Raw genomic sequence first — 20,485 nt, 5'->3', positions numbered from 1 at the left:
TTACGAAATTGTTTGGTTGCCATCACGATTTGTTTGACCATCATGGAACTCCTACATAAATTTTTACTATTTTACCTATAAAATTCAAAATGTAGGAAGAGCCAGAATGAACCAAATTCTGGGAACTCCCACATAAAATTTTACTATTTTACCTATAAAATTCAAAATGTAGGAATATCAAGAATGAACCCTCTTTCACAAATGTTTATAGTTATGGTCCTGTTTTCGTACATTTCAACTTGTTTAAGAAAAGTCATTGTTCGTAGATGCACTGCATTGTTTTCCATTTGCACAAAATTTGCCAAAGTTTTACAAAAATCCACCATAGAATAGTCTTGTATATCATCTGCCATAGATTTGGTATGGCATGACGTCACATTTGCCATAGATTTCGAATCTTTCATAGATTTGAAACCCACCATAGATTTGTGTCCTACATATATGATAAGTTTATTTAACGTTAACATGGTTAATGGAAAAGACTTCAACAGGATGTAAGAGATGTAATTCATAAAACATCACATTGGAAATTTTCAAATTATAATATTTAAAATGTCCCTTCATATTTCCATACTGGTTTTAGAAAAGGCCACATACTGTATGCAAGAATCGCGTTAAAGTGCAGTGACTTAAATGAACACCTTTTCCAGAAAATTTTTGTCTTTCTGGACTCAGTTTGTGTGAACAAGTTGTGAGCAGCAAACACTGTTTGCTAGAATGTCATAGTTATAGACTCTTTAAAACATTTACATTTTCACAGCTTCCTGTCGGACCACAATAAGAAATTAGTTGGTCATACTGTCGATCAAACTATCATCTGAGTTAAGATCAAACCAAAAAATAACCATGAACTGCTCCAGTTCATTACTTTAGGAATATTTATCAAAAAGTAGTACTTCAATATTCAGCCCCATTCTAATCACTGAACTAGTATATATTTGTTTAGGGGCCAGCTGTAGGAATCCTCCGGGTGCGGGAATTTCTCACTACATTGAAGACCTGTTGGTGACCTTCTGCTGTTGTTTTTTTTATTTGGTCGGGTTGTTGTCTCTTTGACACATTCCCCATTTCCATTCTCAATTTTATGTAACGTGAATTAAAAATTATATTGTAACGAGTTTCTTCACACTTAACTCCAATAGTTGTCATTTTGTTAAGGAAGACGGATTTATATAAGTTCTTCATATGTCCGAAACATTTCAAAAAATAATGCGCGTCTTTCTTAAACTAGTTCCAAGTGTCGTTTAATCATCATTTTAGTAGATTTCAGTGAATATCTATATCCTCTCCAGATCATATTTGTTTTAGACCATTCTTCTGAATACATCCCATTCAAATTAGAATTATGACAATTCTTGTACCACCATGCTCCTCTGTTTAATGCGCAGTTGGCTGACCATATGTCATTATCCTGGTCTGTAGTAGAAAACATCATGCCGTTGTGGTACATAAGGCTATCTCCTGAGAAAATAAATAAAGATTTGATATAGTTCACTTACATTAAAACTCATTTATCGCTATTATCTGTATTTTTCCTTTGATATTTTTTTGTGATAATTTTCATATCACTTGAGTATAGTGAGAAGGAAAATAATCGGTAGTTTCTAAGGTCCTTAGCAACTGCGTATTAATCCCTATCCACGCCACGCGCTAGAGTGTCGGCCAATCAGAAAAGTTAAGCCGGAACTATGAAAAATAAACGTTATTATACGACTTCGATCAAATGTCAACAGAAATATGCAATGCCAATGTTAGGTCAATGTAAGGAAAATATGAACTTTTTTATGAGGCTGAGAAACTGGGAAGGGTCTACCGAGTCCTTCTTAAGGTTTGCACCGAGTACAAAACAAGTTTATATGTTTATGACATTGGCCTAATATTGTTTTTATACTGCAATTTAAATTAATACATTGATAGCTTTTTAAATCGTAACACAAATGTCAAACGTATCTTAATCCCTTAAAGGACCCCTTATTGTGGAGAAAGTGTTCTATAATGAAATTGACATTATATAAAATATAGCTTTGTTACTATGTTTAGGAAATAATCAGCTATAGTTGCAGTATAAAAGATGATTTCTCGCAAGAAGTTTAAATATTTAACCGTAAATTTAATAATTAATTAATTTATAGTTAATAAAAGTAATCAAATCATGTTTCTAACAAATAACATATGTCAATTCTACATAAATCTTCTTAATTGATCGTCAGTTTGTCTGCATTTCTTCTGCATACATGTATTTTTTTATTATAGGACTCTGATTTCGACCTAGATACAACGCTTCAAATCATAGAAAACTTTGAATATCAGGAAAATTTATGTACATAACAATTTGCAACATTTTCACTTAAAGTTCCAAATATCAATTACTGGACATTTAGTAAAAATCAACTACTGCAACTGAAAAACAAGAAGTCACTACTCTAAATATTGATCAAACATCTAATTTACCACCTTACATTGACTTTAAAACGGTAAAACGGTGTTCGCCATAATTGAACACGCCGGATGATCAGTTGAAACAACTTTTTTTCAAATGAATGAACAAGCTGTGTGATTACATATTTATATCAAATAAGACTGCGCCAAAAAATAGTACCAAAAAAAGAAAATGCATTATCATCGTATAAAATATATTTATTTGCTGGAATTTGTAATAATTAATATTACACATATTAGCGAAAAATAGATTATTTATGTTTTTTTAAACTCGATGCATTTTCTCATTCTCATGAGGTGAGAATGAGAAAATGATTCACGTTTAAAAAAACATAAATAATCTATAAATATAAGACACAATTTTCAGTTGTTGTCCATTCGTTTGGTGTGTTTTATCATTTGACTTTGCCATTTGATCAGGGAAAAGTAAAATCACAAAAATACTGAACTCATAGTCACATGGCAAAATCAAAAAACAAAACGCATCAAAAACGAATGGACAAGAACTGTCATATTCCTGACTTGGTACAGGCATTTTCAAATGTAGAAAATGGTGGATTAAACCTGGTTCTATAGCGCTAACCCTCTCACTTTAATAACAGTCTCATCAAATTCCGCTACATTTCAGTTTTGAATTTTCATCGGAGTTCAGTATTTTTGTGACTACTTTTTTTCAGAAACAGGTTGATAGTACCTCATATCGTTTGCAAGTTATTTCATTCGTTTTAAAAATATATTGCAAAATGATGTTAAGGTGGTACCTAACACTACAGGGAGATAACTCTGTAAAATCAGCAGAACGTTTTAATTACGTTGTGTTCATAAGGGAATATTAAGCTTCTCAATGATCAAAATATGCGTTTGTCAAACTGCTATATAACCAGTGTATTTTTTCTGATAAAACGGTTGGTTCAAATTTTTTGAAATTTTTATATTTTTGTAAAAGGGTTAAAGTAAATACTTTGTCAAAATTTTAAGAAAATTAAACGAGCCAAATTAATTTTAGTTAAAGTGTTGGGTACCACCTTAACCGATCAAAATTAAAGTTAGATTTATCACGAAAATAAATAGTGATAATGATTTATATTTCGAAAATGATGAGTGGCTAAAAATGGATAAAAAGGCATGAAAAGGTAAAAATAATTTATTATTTGTTTGTAATGCAGACGGGAATAATTCGATTTAAATATATAAGTATACAATCAAACATTTTACATTCGTATTTCTTCAATAGGTAATGAAGAAATTTTGTACCCACCATAGCTGATATGTGTATATTCTTTGTATTCTATAAACGAAATCGCTATAAAAATGAATTCAAAAACTTTTCAAAATATTTGTGAATATGAATTATCCAAAATTTTTGTTAAAATTAGCAGTTTATAGCTTGAATAAATTTGGTTTAAATGAGAATGGAGTCACAAACGCCCTCAATTTATTCAAAACAATGAAGTAAAATTTTAAGTTATACCTGCATCACCGCTATATCCACCTATATTTAAAGTATACTTTGTGTTGGCATCTCCGACACTGAATTTGGAGTACACTGCATAACTAGAATTCCCGTCAAAATCTTCAAGGTGTATGTAAAGCTTGTAGTTTCCAGAAGAGGTTAGAAAATTTATGAAATCATTTCCTGTGCAAAAGAGAAATGAGAAATTAATATTCGAACAAATGTAAATCGTTCGGCCTATCATTTCTAGTTAAAACCCGTAAGCTAGATATTAAAAAGTTTTAATCCACCGATTTCGTAATTCATGTTCCAAAACAGGAATATGAAAGTTGTTTCCCATTCGTTTGGTGTGTTCGAGCTTTTAGTTTAAGCATTTGATTAGGGAATTTCCGTTTTTTTCGGTGGATTTTCCTTTCAGTTCTGTATTTTTTGTGTTTTACTTTTTTCTATCATTCTTGCAAAAATAATCATTTAAAACAAAACATACGGCTTACTGTTCGGTTGAGCCTCTTCTTCGTACCTTGACCTATAATGGTTTACTTTATTATTTTGACTTGGATTGAGAGTGGACTCATTGACGCTCATACCACATCTTCCTACATCTATATACAAAGCTTTTTTTGTTGAAACCTATGTCCAAATGTTGTAAGAAATTGTTAAGTGTTTAGTTCTGGTTTTTTATTTCAAATCATTTTAGTCTGGTGTTTAATTTGTTATTTTGATTTAATCTATGACATGTGAATGATATATAGATCACATTGCCTTACTGGTAAAAATAAGCTCAACCTTATTTCAAATGTTTAAACTAATTAAGTAACATGCTCAGTTATTTTTTTTTTCAAATCGAACGTGATTTAACTTTATTGATATTGTTAACATTCTTATACAAAGAAATCATTTATCAATATTTCTTCATTAAGGTTGAAAATTTGTACTCGAATAGGATAAAAATAAGCTAACACAGATGGCTGAAATAACTGTGTTCAATGGACAAGATGTTTTCTTTAAATGAATTAGATGTTATAGTCTTAGATGCATGATTTTTTGTATTCGTTGTTAGTGTCTTTGAACTAGCTGTCAGTAACTGCAAGTACTCTCATATCTGTACTTAAAGTCGTTTTGTTGTTTGGATATACAAGTACCTGGCAACGTCCGACTCTGTGTAGTATTTCTATGTGTATCCATCTGATGAGTTACGCCCTTTTCAACTTATTTTTCATAATTCGTTCTTATGTTGTAATGTTACACCATTGTCCCATGTTAGGGGAGGGTTCGGATCCCTCTTACATGTTTAACCCGTCACATTCTGGTCGTTGTTTGTTGATGGGTTACATATTTGTTTTTCGTTCATTTTTTGTTCATAAATTATGCCGTTAATTTTCTCGTTTAAATTGTTTTACATTTGTCAGTTTGGGGCCGGTTATAGCTGACTATGTGGTATGGAATTTGCTCATTGTTAAAGGTCCTACTGTTACCCAAAGTTGTCAATTTTTGTGTCATATGGTTTCTTGTGGAGAGTAAAGGCCCTACGGTGACCTATAGTTGTTAATTTCTGTGTCATTTGATCTCTTATGGAGAGTTGTCTAATTGGCAATTATAACACATCTTCTTTTTTATATAGAAACAAAAATTACCCAACCAAAACTCGGATTTCAAATTTCCAAATCCAATTTCATAATCGCACCATCCTCTGTAAAAATCAACAGTGCCGTCCATTCTGCTTTGGAAAACCTTTTGGTAAGTAATATATCATTAATAATAATGGAATCAAATAAAATACATTCTCGACTTTTGCAGCAATTCGTTCATTTTCACTGAAGTAAAATTGTGTCTGGATGCAGTATCGTAATTTCGATACATCTCTATTCTTTACGGTTTTTTATACGTAAAGCTATCAATTTGTGTACTAAAGTGTCTAATTGTAGCTCTTTCGCTGTCATATTTTTGTTTTTAAGTGTTCATGATGAATGTAAATCCGGGAAACGGAACCATTAAAAATAAGAACGTTGCTTGATAGCCATAACTGTTCCTTATTTACAGTAAAAAGCTCAGAAGATTCTGTAAAGCTATATTGTTTCAGCCCGGAATTCTTGGAAATTTGATATGTTATAAATCAAAACTTGTTAATCTATATACTCGTTGTAAGAAAACTAAAATGTCAAATATATCTAAAAGTATATTTATTAAGGGAGCTCCTGGGTATAAATCTTTTTTTTTCTAATATAGGGTTGTGCTTTATTTCTTTATAAATGAACTTTATCCTATACTTAATAGAAAAATGAAATAAAAAAATGGGATTATCGTTCATTTAAGTTCACAATCTGCCTCCGGAATAAGCATACATTTTTGTTAATGTCCTTTTTTTCTGTTGAACTAATAGAAGAAATAGAGGTTATATCGAAATAAATAAAAACTAATTACAGAAATCGCTTAAATTTTAAAATTATTTAGTTTATGTACAGCTTATTTGAAAACAATAATAGAAATATAGGTCACCGATGAGTTAAAAAAGATATTCAAAATTTAATGCAAAAAAAATAATTTGGAGCTTTTTCAATGATATAAACATTTTAAAAGAGGGACGAAAGATACCAAAGGGACAGTCAAACTCTTAAATCTAAAACAAACTGACAACGCCATGGCTAAAAATGAAAAAAGACAAACAGAAAAACAATAGTACACATGACACAACATAGAAAACTAAAGAATAAACAACACGAACCCCACCAAAAACTAGGGGTGATCTCAGGTGCTCCGGAAGGGTAAGCAGATCCTGCTCCACATGCGGCACCCGTCGTGTTGCTTATGTGATTACAAATCCGGTAAATAGTCTAATTCGGTAGGTCAAATTCATGAAAGGGAAGGGGATTGTAGTTACGACGTAAGGAACATATCCGATATCATTTGTGAAACGGTTATTCCATAACGGTCAACCAACTCGTAATGGCGTCCGTAAAATTTACGAAGGGATGATTTCAACTTCACCATTTGGAACTCTTGGTTTAATAGCTTCCTTGTGAGCAGTAACCCTCTATCAAGAAAATCATGATAGGAAATGCAAGCACGGGAATATCGTATCAATTGGGAGATATATACCCCGTATGCAGGTGCTGCTGGAATGTTGCTACTTAGAAATGCAAAGTTCACAATTGGAAAGCTGAAATCATCTCTTTTGTCGTAAAGTTTTGTTTTCAACCGACCCTCATTGTCAATTTCTAGATGTAAGTCAAGATATGAAGCCGACTTAACTGTATCTGTAGTATCCTTTATCTCTAGTTCGATTGGATAGATGCGTTCCACATAGTCACCAAATTTTGAATTGTTTAGTGAAAGAACATCATCTATATAGCGGAAAGTAGAGTTAAAGGATATTGCTAACTTCTTATCTTTCTTCCTAAGAAATTCCTGCATGAAGTCAGCCTCATAATAATAAAGAAACAAGTCAGCAAGTAGAGGTGCACAGTTTGTTCCCATTGGGATGCCGACAGTCTGTTGAAAAACACGTCCTCCGAACGTAACAAATATGTTGTCAATCAAGAAATCAAGCATCTTGATAATATCGGTTTCAGAGAATTTTTTGTTTGAATCAGAAACGTCATCTGGGGCCAAACCGAATCGATTTTTTGGGATGATTTTTGTACCATATCCTAAACATGATAAAGTAATAACTAATAGTGAAATAAATAGAATTTGTAATGAAAAAATAAAGGTTTAATTTTTGCTGAAAATTTTGTACCCACGAGTCTCCTTAATGGTTCTGAAGCATATATAAATAGTAACAGGTCACTTGAATAGGCCTATCTGTATTTTAAATATTAACCAAATATCCATAGTGTTTTCCTCATTGGACTATATATATCTATATCGTATATGTCAGTTACGTTTATGTGTTGTTTATTGATTACATCTTCTAACCGAAAATCAATAGACACAGATTTTTAATATATTTAGTAATATATATACAATATTTGCGAAATTTCATATGTTATTTTTTAAATTTGAATAAACCATATTTTTGACATTTTCATAAAGTGTCATCAAGTTATCAAACACTTATCATTGGTCTTCTGGAAGTTTGAATGATTAAAAAAAATAATCAGAAAAAAGAGACAATTAGCTTAATAAAGTTACGTAAGTTTGAAGAAAAAAAGAAACCGGGAATAAAACAGAAAATTGCAAACAACTGTCTTTAGCCCATCACGAACAGCAAATATTTAAAGAAAAAAAGGAAAAGGAAACAGCACTAACAAACACTATTAAAAAAGGAAACTAGTATTATTTTTTATTTATTTTATCAAATAAAACAATTTTTCGATGCGACAAATGTGTCGTGAAATCTATTATGGAGATGTGCTATCCGACACACTTGGGGTCCTGATAAACATGTCGGATTAAGCAGAGTGTTGGAATTCTCAGGTTTTTTCTTCAAAGATAGGTATATTTAAGGACCATGAAAATGTGTCGATTAAAGAAGGATGTTAGAATACTGAGATGTCGGATTAGGTAAGCTACACTGTACTTATATTCATTTTACTTGTTCGACAAAGTGAACACTAATTTTTCAAAAGTAAATTACACTCAACATTAATGAGGCCCCTCATGGGGGGGGGGGGGGTCCTAGTAATCACATAATCACCATTTTTTTGCCAATATAATCACATAATCATTAAATATTTGCTTATCTTTAGTAATCAAATAATCATAAACTAAAAATACAGTCCTAGGTAATCAAATAATCATGAAATATTTGGCTTAATAATCAAATAATCATTAAAAAAACGGCCAAGTAATCACATAATCAAAAACCCCATGAGGGCCCTCATTAATATCTGTATTATGTATGAAAAAATTATATCACTACTGTAACATTATAAAAAAAGGTGAAATAAAATTTACATCTTCACTTCACTTACAGTCCAACCAAATCCTGCTGTATCCATGTCACAGTAAACATCAAACTTCTTATCTGATGGACATATTGTATATACCCCTGATTTACTTCCTATTGGAAGGTCACTGCAATCCCGTGGTCGGAAGTGTAAAGCTATTTTAAAAAAGTGAATTAAGATTTTATTCATTATTTCGTATTTCTGATAATATATACGTAAAGTCACCAGAGAACGACTGGATGACGACGTTTCGTGAAAATACTTTTTATAGAGATTAACATTTTCGAAATTCTTATGCTTTGTCATACTAGTCATCGACGTAAAGTACCTATCCCTCTTGATGCAGAACCCGCATTTGTTTTTTTATTCAAGGGAGCTACCATTTGATTTTTATGGAGGGGTGGGTGGCAGGAATGGAGTTTTGAGTAAAAGCGAAAAGGCTGGATGAGCAACTTTACAAAAAAGCAGAACCACAATTTCTGTAAAAAAAAAAGTAAGATAAATTAATTAAAAAAAAAGAGGCAAGACCGAATATAGTAAAAGATTAAAAACCAATTGTTCGAAAAACAATTATTTAAGGTCTTTCCATATCAATTTATTGAAAAAAAGCTAGTTCTCATTTACTCAAAGTTTAAATTGACATCCAATCATAAGTTTCTTCATAACGATGCCATTAATTGGGTTTTTAATACTTTTGAGTGAAATAAGGGAGATAATGTAATACTTTTATTTTAATTTCTATGATAGCTTCTTTCACACTGATTTCAAATATACATAGTTTTTTTATACTTTTGACTGGAAACCAGAATATGATCGGCCACTTCCGGTTTATAAAAATTCACTTCTGGTCTTTCGTGATAAGGTAATGTACTGTGGATTCATTAAAATTCGTTGGATACCAATTTTCGTGGATTTCGTGGGTACACGCGAACCACGAATTTAGATGTTCAACGAATAACATATTTTCTAAAGGAATGAATGGAGACTTAACGAAAACCACGAATTCAAATAACCACGAATAGGGAAGTTTTCCTCAATCCACGAAAATTAGTATCCACGAAAATTAATGAATCCACAGTATTTAAATTACAAAATATATGGACTCCGAGTACTTTTTCATGAAAAAGTGCAGAATGGCTAATTTCTGGATTATCAAGGTCACTTCCACATATGACATTTTTCAATGTCATATGTCACCCAACCTTTTGTCAAAGGTCATACGTCTTTATAATAAACCAAGTTAAAGTAATAATCAATTTACCTTCTAATTTGACATTTCAGTGGCCATTAGATGCCATTGAATTGTTTCAGACCAATGAAACCCAATTATCTTCATTACAGCAAAGCAAACATTTTGCCTTTGTCCTTTTATATATATCTTTAAAAGTGTTTCAGTAAATGGAAAAACAATGAAAATTGACAAGTTGTCCTTCACCTTTGACCTTGACCTCATTTTCTAAGTTATGACATAGGGGTCTCAAATAAAAAGATTCAAGGGTTACACGATTAACGGTTTATGAGTTTTAAAAAATTAAAAAATTTGGCTTAAAAAATAAGAACAATAATCAGACCAAATTACAACTAAAAAAATCAGGATGAAATTGTTAATCCTAGCTACCTACAATGACCTAAAATCAAATGGTAGCTCCCTACGTGTGGTGTTACTGATGACGATTGCTATTTGGCAATTTCGTACTTGATAACTTATCCTGAAGATTTAGATATTAATATATTAGTAATCTAGAGTAGTGTGTTTACTGTTTTCACACTATTGGTTATTTCACTTTTTCTAATTATTAAAAAATAAAGGAAATATTCTATAACGCCATTATTATTATTTTTTTCTGAGATCCAACAAAACAATTTAATGTTAAGCTTTGCATGCTTTGTAGAAAACCGTTGATAAAAACAAGTTGAAAAAATTATGACAAAGTTGTCTGAAAATAACCATAACCAAAAGCATGACTGAACAAGAATGTGTCCAAAGTACACGGATGCCCCACTCCCACTATCATTTTCCATGTTCAATGGACCGTGAAATTGGATAAAAAATATAATTAGGCATTAAAATTAGAAAGATAATATCATAGGGAACATTTGTACTAAGTTTCAAGTTGATTGGACTTCAACTTCATCAAAAACTACCTTGACCAAAAACTTTAACCTGAAACATGCACTTTCATTTTCTATGTTCAGTGGACCGTGAAATTGGGGTCAAAAGTTTAATTTGGCTTTAAAATTAGAAAGATCATATCATAAGGAACATGTGTACTAAGTTTCAAGTTGATTGGACTTCAACTTCATCAAAAACTACCTTGACCAAAAACTTTAACCTGAAGCGGGACAGACGGACGAACGAACGGACGCACAGACCAGAAAACATAATGCCCCTCTACTATCGTAGGTGGGGCATAAAAACATCAGTTGATCAGATTTATTTGTGCAAATGCATATGCAATGAAATATAAAACTTACGTGTGCTACATTCAGATAACTTGATGGGTAATGGAACGCAAAAGTAATCCGGTCCCCGTGGCATACATGCCTCATTGCGCTTACAATCATTTCCTTCGCATTGACCAGCTAGTTTCTGAAAGTTTTCAGACCAAACAATTATATTTACATGAAGATGTTAATCATTATTCTAATATGACGTGCTTCTTTCGCTTTGTAAACAACACCGTGATAAAATTCTCGATATATCTATACTTAGCGCAGACTCCAAGATGTACACAAATGGCTGTTTAAATATGCCTCCCACGTAAATCCACATTTATCGTAACCTATGTGTAAACGGTTGTGGATTTCGCTGTGTTAACAATTACAATTGAATAAAACCCTACAGAACATTTATTCTGATTCTGATGCATCACAAAAAGAATTTACACATTAGAGAACGCAAAAATGGAGAAAAACAAAATAAATTAAAATTCCGCGAAATTCCAGTAATGATTTTTGCGCATTAACGTCATTTCAAAACATGACGTCATACGAATGAAAACGTCAAAGCTGAAGGTTTTTCTATTGCGTTTACCTTCTAAACTCGGATACAATTGCATTAAAATAAAGTATTGAGGTAGGACGTGTTGCTTGTTTTCTGTTCTATTGCATTATTCGCACATTTACTGATTTCAGCAAGTCAACATGGCGGCTCCTTGGTTACAACTGTTACATGTCAACAGTGAATTTGATGGAAGCTTACGATAAAAAATGTAAATTTAAAATTGCAAATGTTGGGTTTACTGAGAAGTAAAAAAAAGTAATCACATTTTTTTCTAGCGGTTAGTTAAGAAATCATTCATGCAGGTTTATTAGATTTGTTTTACATTTATCGAACAGTGGGTAAAAAAGAACAGCCACACACACGGTATACCCATCATCGCTTCAGTTTTTTAATGATCATATTTGTCCTATTAGAATCGAAATAATTCATGGAAGCCATAGATTTGTTGTAAATTTACACATGGCCTGGGCCGTGATATTCGTTAATTTTATCCCTCGCTAACGCTCAGGATAAAATTCGAATATCACGGCCCAGGCCATGTGTAAATTTCCAACAAATCTATGGCTTCCATGAATTATTTCTTAAATCATTATTTCTCCCGATTAAACAACATGATCAACTTGAATGAACTTTTATTTTCAATAACAGAGACATTTTAAGGTTGTTATTGTTGAATTTTATAAATTGGGATTTTAGACTCTTTTTTTTATCAAAACGTTAAATATGATAAATATATTGGAACATCATTTTCACAAAATACGCAAAAAATCGATCATATGCCGTAAATTTTAATTAGTCAAATGTATATATAATTTTCACGGTGTTGTATAAATAATTGCTAAAGCAATATAGTATCATTATAATAAAGATTTAGTGTATTTTCTTATTATAAATGTTATAATTAACCAAATTCAAAAACAAACAATTAATTCAGTAAAACTTCAAAATTAAACTATTGTACGACATGGCATGTACATGTAACATGGTAGATAGGCAATACATGCCCCATCCTCAAAATACTCGATGATATTTATAAATATGATACCATTCAACTATGTGATTAACGTTGATGAAAGAAAAGTATTTCTAGAATACCCTTCTCCATACGTTATTAAATCTATTTTGAAGGAACGCTTGAGACTGAATTTTTAGCCTAATAAATTTTTTTAAAGTTTTAACATCTAAAACAGAACGGTCAAAATGTAGTCATGTCAACATAAACTAGGAATATGTGAACACTTTAATTTGGAGCTTTGTTTAGAATATGTCATATGTTGGTAACAAAGTAGTAGGTTCTTTTTGGAAAATAAAAAAAAATCACAGTTAAGGGGTCTATAACCATGATAACTAAATCAATAGTAATTATTATTGTATAAAATCTATAGCATTGTGAACCTACTCAGAATAATGAGGTAAAAGTGTCATAAAATTAATTTCATATCGGTTAAGAATTAGCTTCTCTTATTGGATAACAAGGGGCCATATGACATTCTTTATTCGTTAGCAAAAAATTCCACCGGTCTTTAACAGAAAAACACAGATCATAAAACCGGTCGTTAACGAACCTTCACATGTTAATGATCAGTAGGGCGTGGTTTCTCTGTTTTAAAGTGATGCCAATTTTATATTGAAGTTGTTGAATTGTTTCCCATATGTTTTCGTTAAATACAAAATTATAGAAAACTTTATTTTGTAATCATATACTGACTTATGACATATGACTTATAGTTATCACTATGAATGGTCTTCGCTATTTCGTACATTTTCAACTTTCACAGAAATCTGCCTATTGTAAACTCCTCTTGCAATTTGGATTTTTGTGACATTTGGTGTTAATTTTTTGCGACACTTGACCTATTGGTGTCAAACAATAATACCCTTTGCACTGTAATGACAACAATTCTTTGTGATGTCATTATTTAAATTATCAACAAGGTTTGACATATTCTGAAATGAGACACAATTAGTAAAATCGTGTATAGGCTTTTAATGTCTTATAGTTTTTATGAGTCGTTTTATAATTGTAATGAATTTTAAATTATACATCAAATTGTCAGATTTATTCTCAATTGGAACTTTAATTGAATCTGTATTAAAATAAATACATTTTTGATTTTACAAAGGGATTTTCTTTATTTTATTCCTATACTTTGTGATTTAAATTGTGCAATTATTAATGCAAATCACTGATTACCGGTAAGACTGTGAGATTTAAAAAGTTCACGACTAAAACTTTAAGTCAAGAGGTTTTATAATTTGCAAACTTGATATTTTTGAATTGATATTATGTACTCTATCCCATTGCTAGGCATTAGAAAAAGTTTTGAATGTCTCTTTCTCGTGCTCACCAATAAAAAATCAATGATTTAAAAGACAATAAAATGAAATTGCAGTATTTAAGGAAAGAGGATGCTTTAGTTCTACGTTTGGCTCAAAACTTTATCATTGAACTTGTTGACTGTCGGAATAAAAATGATTAAAAATCTTTCTTCACAACTGCAAAAGACAATAATGATAGGACAGTCAGTATAATCAATTGAAAAACTCACAGCTGAGAGGTTAATTGAGCAGATTTATACCCCGCGAAAAAGCATTCCATGGCCTCAGTTGACAATGAGTTCTCAAGGTAAAAGGTAACAATATGCTCTATCATCCTCTCAGCTATGATATATAATTATTAATACGCACGATAATATGGCTAAAACATATTTAAAAACTAATTTGTTATGATATATGACTAATTTCATTTGTTTATGTCGAGATAAGTATTTATTATCCTAAGTATTCTTACATGTAATATATTTTTGAAATATTTAACAATAATTTGTTTTATAGATCTTGGATCGTATTTACCTGTGGAAAGGTTGAGGCAGCAATAAAGCTGTTCCCTGCACTTTCAATGAGTCCACATTTACTTTCCCCGGGTTCAGCATCATTTATCTGGCAAGTTTTATTCGATGCTATAAAGTTTATAGATTTGCATACCTCGACTCTCGAGCAAAACTGGGCGCACAATGACCACATAGGCATAGATACCTCAAACAGCACATGGCCACTATATATTTCATCCTTTTGTTTTTGTATAACAACTATTTCACATATAGTCCACGCAAATAGAGAAAAACACAAAACTGCCAAACGAAACATTTTGTGCCTATTGAAATACATTGTAGCATGAAAAGTACTTATTTTAATTCTGCTTTTTCCGCAAAAATTTGAATGTGTTTAATTAAGTGTCAATCTTCACAATGATAAGATCGACAAGTCTCTGTTTATTTAGTTGTCAGGGAACTGTTCAAAATGGGGTCGGAAAAAACGAAAATTTATGCGCATGCCTATCTGGCCTTTGAAAATAATTGAATATGAAATAATGATTCATAAAGTTAAATGCAACAATAGATTTGAATAAATTATAAGTTAAATGCAACAATAATAAATAAACGCTCAACATAAAACTTACACTGAAAAATTCATGAGAAAGTGACATTTGCTAAATTGATTTTCGTCGTTATTGCAAAACCAAGCTAATGAATTCAGTGGAGCATAAACACATCTGATGCTTTATTTTTAAAGGATTTTCCTTTTTTTAAATATTCACTTGTCTTTTCATACAACTTTTGAAATTTTCATTTAACCTTTCAATATTTACTTGCAAACAATTTATGAAATTCTAGTGGATAGTCCTTTATCCTGAGACAGTCTGTTAAAGTTCATAGGAAGTAAGAAAATACAAACTTTCAATAATTAAGAATTTAAGATAATTTAAAGTTTCAAATAGAGGAAAATAAACCTATAAAAAGTAGATTGTTTTCATAAACAAAACATAAAATTGAAAAATATTCTCCCCCCCCCCCCCCCCCCAAAAAAAATGAAATGGTAAAAAGTGATACAGTTGAAGGCACTTTGGATAAATAAGTTGCTTTTACAAATATGCATTACCAGTTTCTCACTCATCTTTTCAAATAAGTTGGTTTGTTTAATGCATTATACAAATACAAATGCATACATATAGAAACCACAAAACCAGGTTCAGCCCACCCTTTGTTTCTTAAAATGTCCTGCTCCAAGTCAGGAAAATGGCCATTATTATATAATAGTTCGTTTCTTTGTGTGTGTAACATTTTAAAGTTGTGTTTCTGTTGTGTCTTAGTTATTCTTATATTTGATATGTTTCCCTCAGTTTTAGTTTGTAACCAGGATGTGTCATTAATTTTTTTTTTCTCAATCGATTTATGAATTTCGAACAGTGGTGTTCTACTGTTGCCTTTATTTATAGAAACAAATATGTGTTAATGTGCAAATTTTAGAGACAAATTGTCATGACAATGTATGTCCTTAATTTTAAGCCTTTCAATTACTTTTTCTCATTAGGACTGTATCAACATTTTTTCATTATTAATACCAATCTCCACTGCAAAGAATCGATACCCTGTGAAAACTGAGCATTAGTAAGTAATTTGACACCTATATCTAGTTGTTTCAAGTAAACATGTGAAAGGAATTACATGTCATATGAATCAATTACATATAAAATTCTTTCACAAGTCCCTCTCATTCGTCACAATTTGGCCGATTCCGTACTTTGATCTAACGGATACAATTAGAGTAACGAATTCACCAGAAGATTGCCTATTGATAAGTTTTACATAGTACGTCAAAGATCGGTCGATTCCGTACTTTGATCTAACGGATAGAAGGAGAGTAGCGAATTCACCAGAAGATTGCCTATTGATAAGTTTTACATACGTCAAAGATCGGTCGATTCCGTACTTTGATCTAACGGATACAATTAGAGTAGCGAATTCACCAGAAGATTGCCTATTGATAAGTTTTACATACGTCAAAGATCGGCGGATTCCGTACTTTGATCTAACGGATACAATTAGAGTAGCGAATTCACCAAAAGATTGCCTATTGATAAGTTTTACATACGTCAAAGATCGGCGGATTCCGTACTTTGATCTAACGGATAGAAGGAGAGTAGCGGATTCTCCCGAAGATTGCCGATTGATAGGTTTTACATAAGTCAAAGATCGGTCGATTCCGTACTTTGATCTAACGGATACAATTAGAGTAGCGAACTCACCAGAAGATTGCCTATTGATAAGTTTTACATACGTCAAAGATCGGTCGATTCCGTACTATGATCTAACGGATACAATTAGAGTAGCGAATTCACCAGAAGATTGCCTATTGATAAGTTTTACATACGTCAAAGATCGGCCGATTCCGTACTTTGATCTAACGGATACAATTAGAGTAGCGAATTCACCAGAAGATTGCCTATTGATAAGTTTTACATTCGTCAAAGATCGGCCGATTCCGTACTTTGATCTAACGGATACAATTAGAGTAGCGAATTCACCAGAAGATTGCCTATTGATAAGTTTTACATTCGTCAAAGATCGGCCGATTCCGTACTTTGATCTAACGGATAGAAGGAGAGTAGCGGATTCTCCCGAAGATTGCCTATTGATAAGTTTAAAATACGTTAAAGATCGGCGGATTCCGTACTTTGATCTAACGGATACAATTAGAGTAGCGAATTCACCAGAAGATTGCCTATTGATAAGTTTTACATACGTCAAAGATCGGTCGATTCCGTACTGTGATCTAACGGATACAATTAGAGTAGCGAATTCACCAGAAGATTGCCTATTGATAAGTTTTACATACGTCAAAGATCGGTCGATTCCGTACTTTGATCTAACGGATAGAAGGAGAGTAGCGGATTCACTCGAGGATTTCCGATTGTAGTTTATCGTAAATGAGTGGCTGTTCGTGTCATTGGCGGTATGAACATACCGTATGAAATTTTCAAAGCGTTGGTTTTTCTTACAACGCGTTAGTTTTTACTTTCAACGCGTTGTTTTTTATTATCAACGCGTTGGTTTTTACTTTCAACGCGTTGGTTTTTATTTTCAATGCGTTGATTTCACTTTCAACGTGTTGGTTTTACTTTCAACGCGTTGGTTTTTTATTATCGACGCGTTGGTTTTTACTTCCAACGCGTTGGTTTCACTTTCAACGTGTTGGTTTTACTTTCAACGCGTTGGTTTTTTATTATCAACGCGTTGGTTTTTACTTCCAACGCGTTGGTTTCACTTTCAACGTGTTGGTTTCACTTTCAACGCGCTGGTTGTCACTTTCAACGCGTTGGTTCGTAATTCATACGTTATCAAAAAACAACGCGTTTGTTTTCAATTCCATACCGTAAGTTTTCCACTTCTGTCTACCAATCAACATTTTTGTAACAAAGTACAATCTAACAACCGTTCGTACGGACTCCAGATTATTGTTAAGTTTGGTGGAAAACATATTCTCCATTCGATTAAAGGAAACGAATTATTGCAGCCGAATTATCACTTCAGATAGAATTGACGTTGATATATCAGAAAATTCTCGAGGAATGTACACATGTTTGATATACGTTTAGATATAATATACTAGATTATGGAGTGTCGGTTCGAGCGGGAACTTCTCTAGTTCCTTAATTTAGGAATATATATATAAAGCACAAAAAATTCAGTATTTACCTCAGAAGCTAACAAAACCTTTAAATAGACTTATTAAGAAGGGACATAGTTACGATACTGTTGTCAGATCATTAAAGATTGCATATTTTGGCTTTAATATTGGTTCACTTATATGGTAATTGCATCGGAACTAAACACATTTACTAGTATCTAAAAACCAGTTGTTGGCATGACATGGGTTATGTTCTTCTCATATATTTTATGATATGATACTAAACCCCTAACGGGAGGGATTGTGTCTGATATTCATATGATGAAGACATAATCTTTCAATCAGTTTAATTGAGTTGGAGCTGGTATGTCAGTTAACTGATAGTAGTCTTTCGTTATTTATGTATTATTGTCATTTTGTTTATTTTCTTTTGTTACATCTTCTAACATCGGACTCGGACTTCTCTTGAACTGACTTTTAATGTGCGTATTGTTATGCGTTTACTTTTCTACATTGCCTAGAGGTAGAGGGAGTTGAGATATTATCAACATGTTAAACCCCGCCGCATTTTTGATTATAACCATATATCGACTATTTGTAAATAAACATATAAGCACCATTGTAACTAGATGTTAACCAGGTTAAAACTTCAAACATCAGTCAATATTATAGTTTACTATAGTAAATATCATAAAAGTAACACCCTTTTCCCGAGGGTAACTGCACGTATGCAGAATTATATATAACTGTTCTTTTGTAATGAAGTATTAATTATTTGGTTACCCTTGTCTTTGTAACTGATCAAGTTGGGATATAATTTTATTTTAATATCATATAACAAAAGTTATTATTCTATTATGACAAAGTGAGATCGTTTAGCAATGATTCATCGTTTGTTTAATTTGATAGTATGTCCCCTGATACCTACATAGATGTGCATTCGATAATATAGGCATGACATTTCATGAAAATGAAAGGATTGTATCCTCACGCAACATAAATTATTCTTTTTGCTTAAAATTATTTCAACCCTAACTGATATAAAAAAGAGACGTGGTATGATTACAAAATAAAACAACTCTCCACAAGAGACCAAATGACACAGAAATTAACAACTATATATGTCACCGTACGGCCTTCAACAATGAGCAAAGCCCATACCGCATAGTCAGCTATACAAGGCCCCGAAATGACAAATGTAAAAAAAATCAAACGAGAAAACTAACGTACTAATGTATGTAAACAAAATGAACGAGAAAAAATATTTACGACAAATATTAAACCACATGCTCCATATCTGGGACAGGCACATACATACAAAACTGAGTTCATTATTATTCATAAACTTTACAATACATATTAGACATAACAACGCTCTATCTTCCAAAATAAATAAGGGAGGAAAAAAAACTTCCTCAGCAATTTGACGTTTCAAATTAAAATGCATCCTTGGTAATATTTTCAAAAGTGTACACCAAAACGTCGTGATTGGTTAAACATGTCATTAACAATGAAAATTCAACGTTATTTTCATTTTGCGATACGAACAATAAAATTACCCATGATTCTGAAAAGGCGAATTGACAAAAAAAAATCGATCAAGCAATTCCTTTAAAATAAACCAAATTATATAATATGATATACTTAGAGGTCCTTAAATTTAATCATTTAATAGAATTGATAAGAAATATTAGATAAAAATTGTACAGATCTGAGAGTAATCGCAGTTACTTACAGCTAGTTCAAAGTTAGTAAGAACTAATGGTATTAAGCATGCATCTTATACTAAATTATCAATCAATACACATCCAACATCCATTAGATTTAGTCTAAAGACGTAATAATTTGTCGGTAAAAAAAACATGACCTTGTGCAATGCCATGATACAAGCATCGACAGATTTTGTAGAGCCATAAAATGTGTATTATGTTTATAACAACAATATTTAGTTTGATTTGATTAACTGGTGACAAAATCGTAATAAATACCTATAAAAGATATACTGATGTTGAATTGGTAACCTTTTCGAAAAAGTTTACTAAAAAGATCAAGAAGCTAAGTTCATAAACCTGGATTGTTTCTTAGTTTCCGGGTTCGGAAAATAACACTTCCGAAAAAATAGGTGCCATCCTGTATGAAATAAGTTTTCTACAGGTTTCAAGCAAACTTTAAAATCTAATATTATAGCTATGAATGAAATTAGTGAAGCTTTTAAATAAGTTGTGGTAGCGA

At 31.8% G+C, this 20,485-nt stretch overlaps 1 protein-coding gene across 1 annotated transcript; it reads right to left on the bottom strand.

Annotated features, from left to right (window-relative positions):
• Positions 1 to 1,120: 1,120 nt before the first annotated feature.
• Positions 1,121 to 15,486, bottom strand: LOC139495303 (fibrinogen-like protein A). Its single transcript, XM_071283611.1, has 6 exons — positions 14,639 to 15,486; positions 11,257 to 11,371; positions 8,806 to 8,936; positions 5,527 to 5,623; positions 3,911 to 4,075; positions 1,121 to 1,461 (listed from the first exon to the last, which is right to left on the bottom strand). Exons 1-6 carry the CDS (start codon positions 14,951 to 14,953, stop codon positions 1,223 to 1,225), a joined length of 1,062 nt encoding a protein of 353 aa, XP_071139712.1. The 5' UTR covers positions 14,954 to 15,486; the 3' UTR covers positions 1,121 to 1,222.
• Positions 15,487 to 20,485: the final 4,999 nt, after the last annotated feature.

Source organism: Mytilus edulis, chromosome 11 (genome assembly GCF_963676685.1).
Source record: "Mytilus edulis chromosome 11, xbMytEdul2.2, whole genome shotgun sequence".
Classification (NCBI taxonomy): domain Eukaryota; kingdom Metazoa; phylum Mollusca; class Bivalvia; order Mytilida; family Mytilidae; genus Mytilus; species Mytilus edulis.
The sequence above is the reverse complement of the archived record's forward strand: the minus strand, read 5'-3'. Positions and strand labels throughout refer to the sequence as shown.

Excerpts from the sequence above, each read along its gene's own strand:
- LOC139495303 (XM_071283611.1), bottom strand. The coding sequence starts at position 14,953 with ATGTATTTCAATAGGCACAAAATGTTTCGTTTGGCAGTTTTGTGTTTT. Across the intron at positions 5,624-8,805 it reads CAGCAGGATTTGGTTGGACT|GTTTTCCAAAGCAGAATGGA; the intron begins GTAAGTGAAGTG and ends ACTTACCAAAAG. Across the intron at positions 1,462-3,910 it reads TGGATATAGCGGTGATGCAG|GAGATAGCCTTATGTACCAC; the intron begins GTATAACTTAAA and ends TTATTTTCTCAG.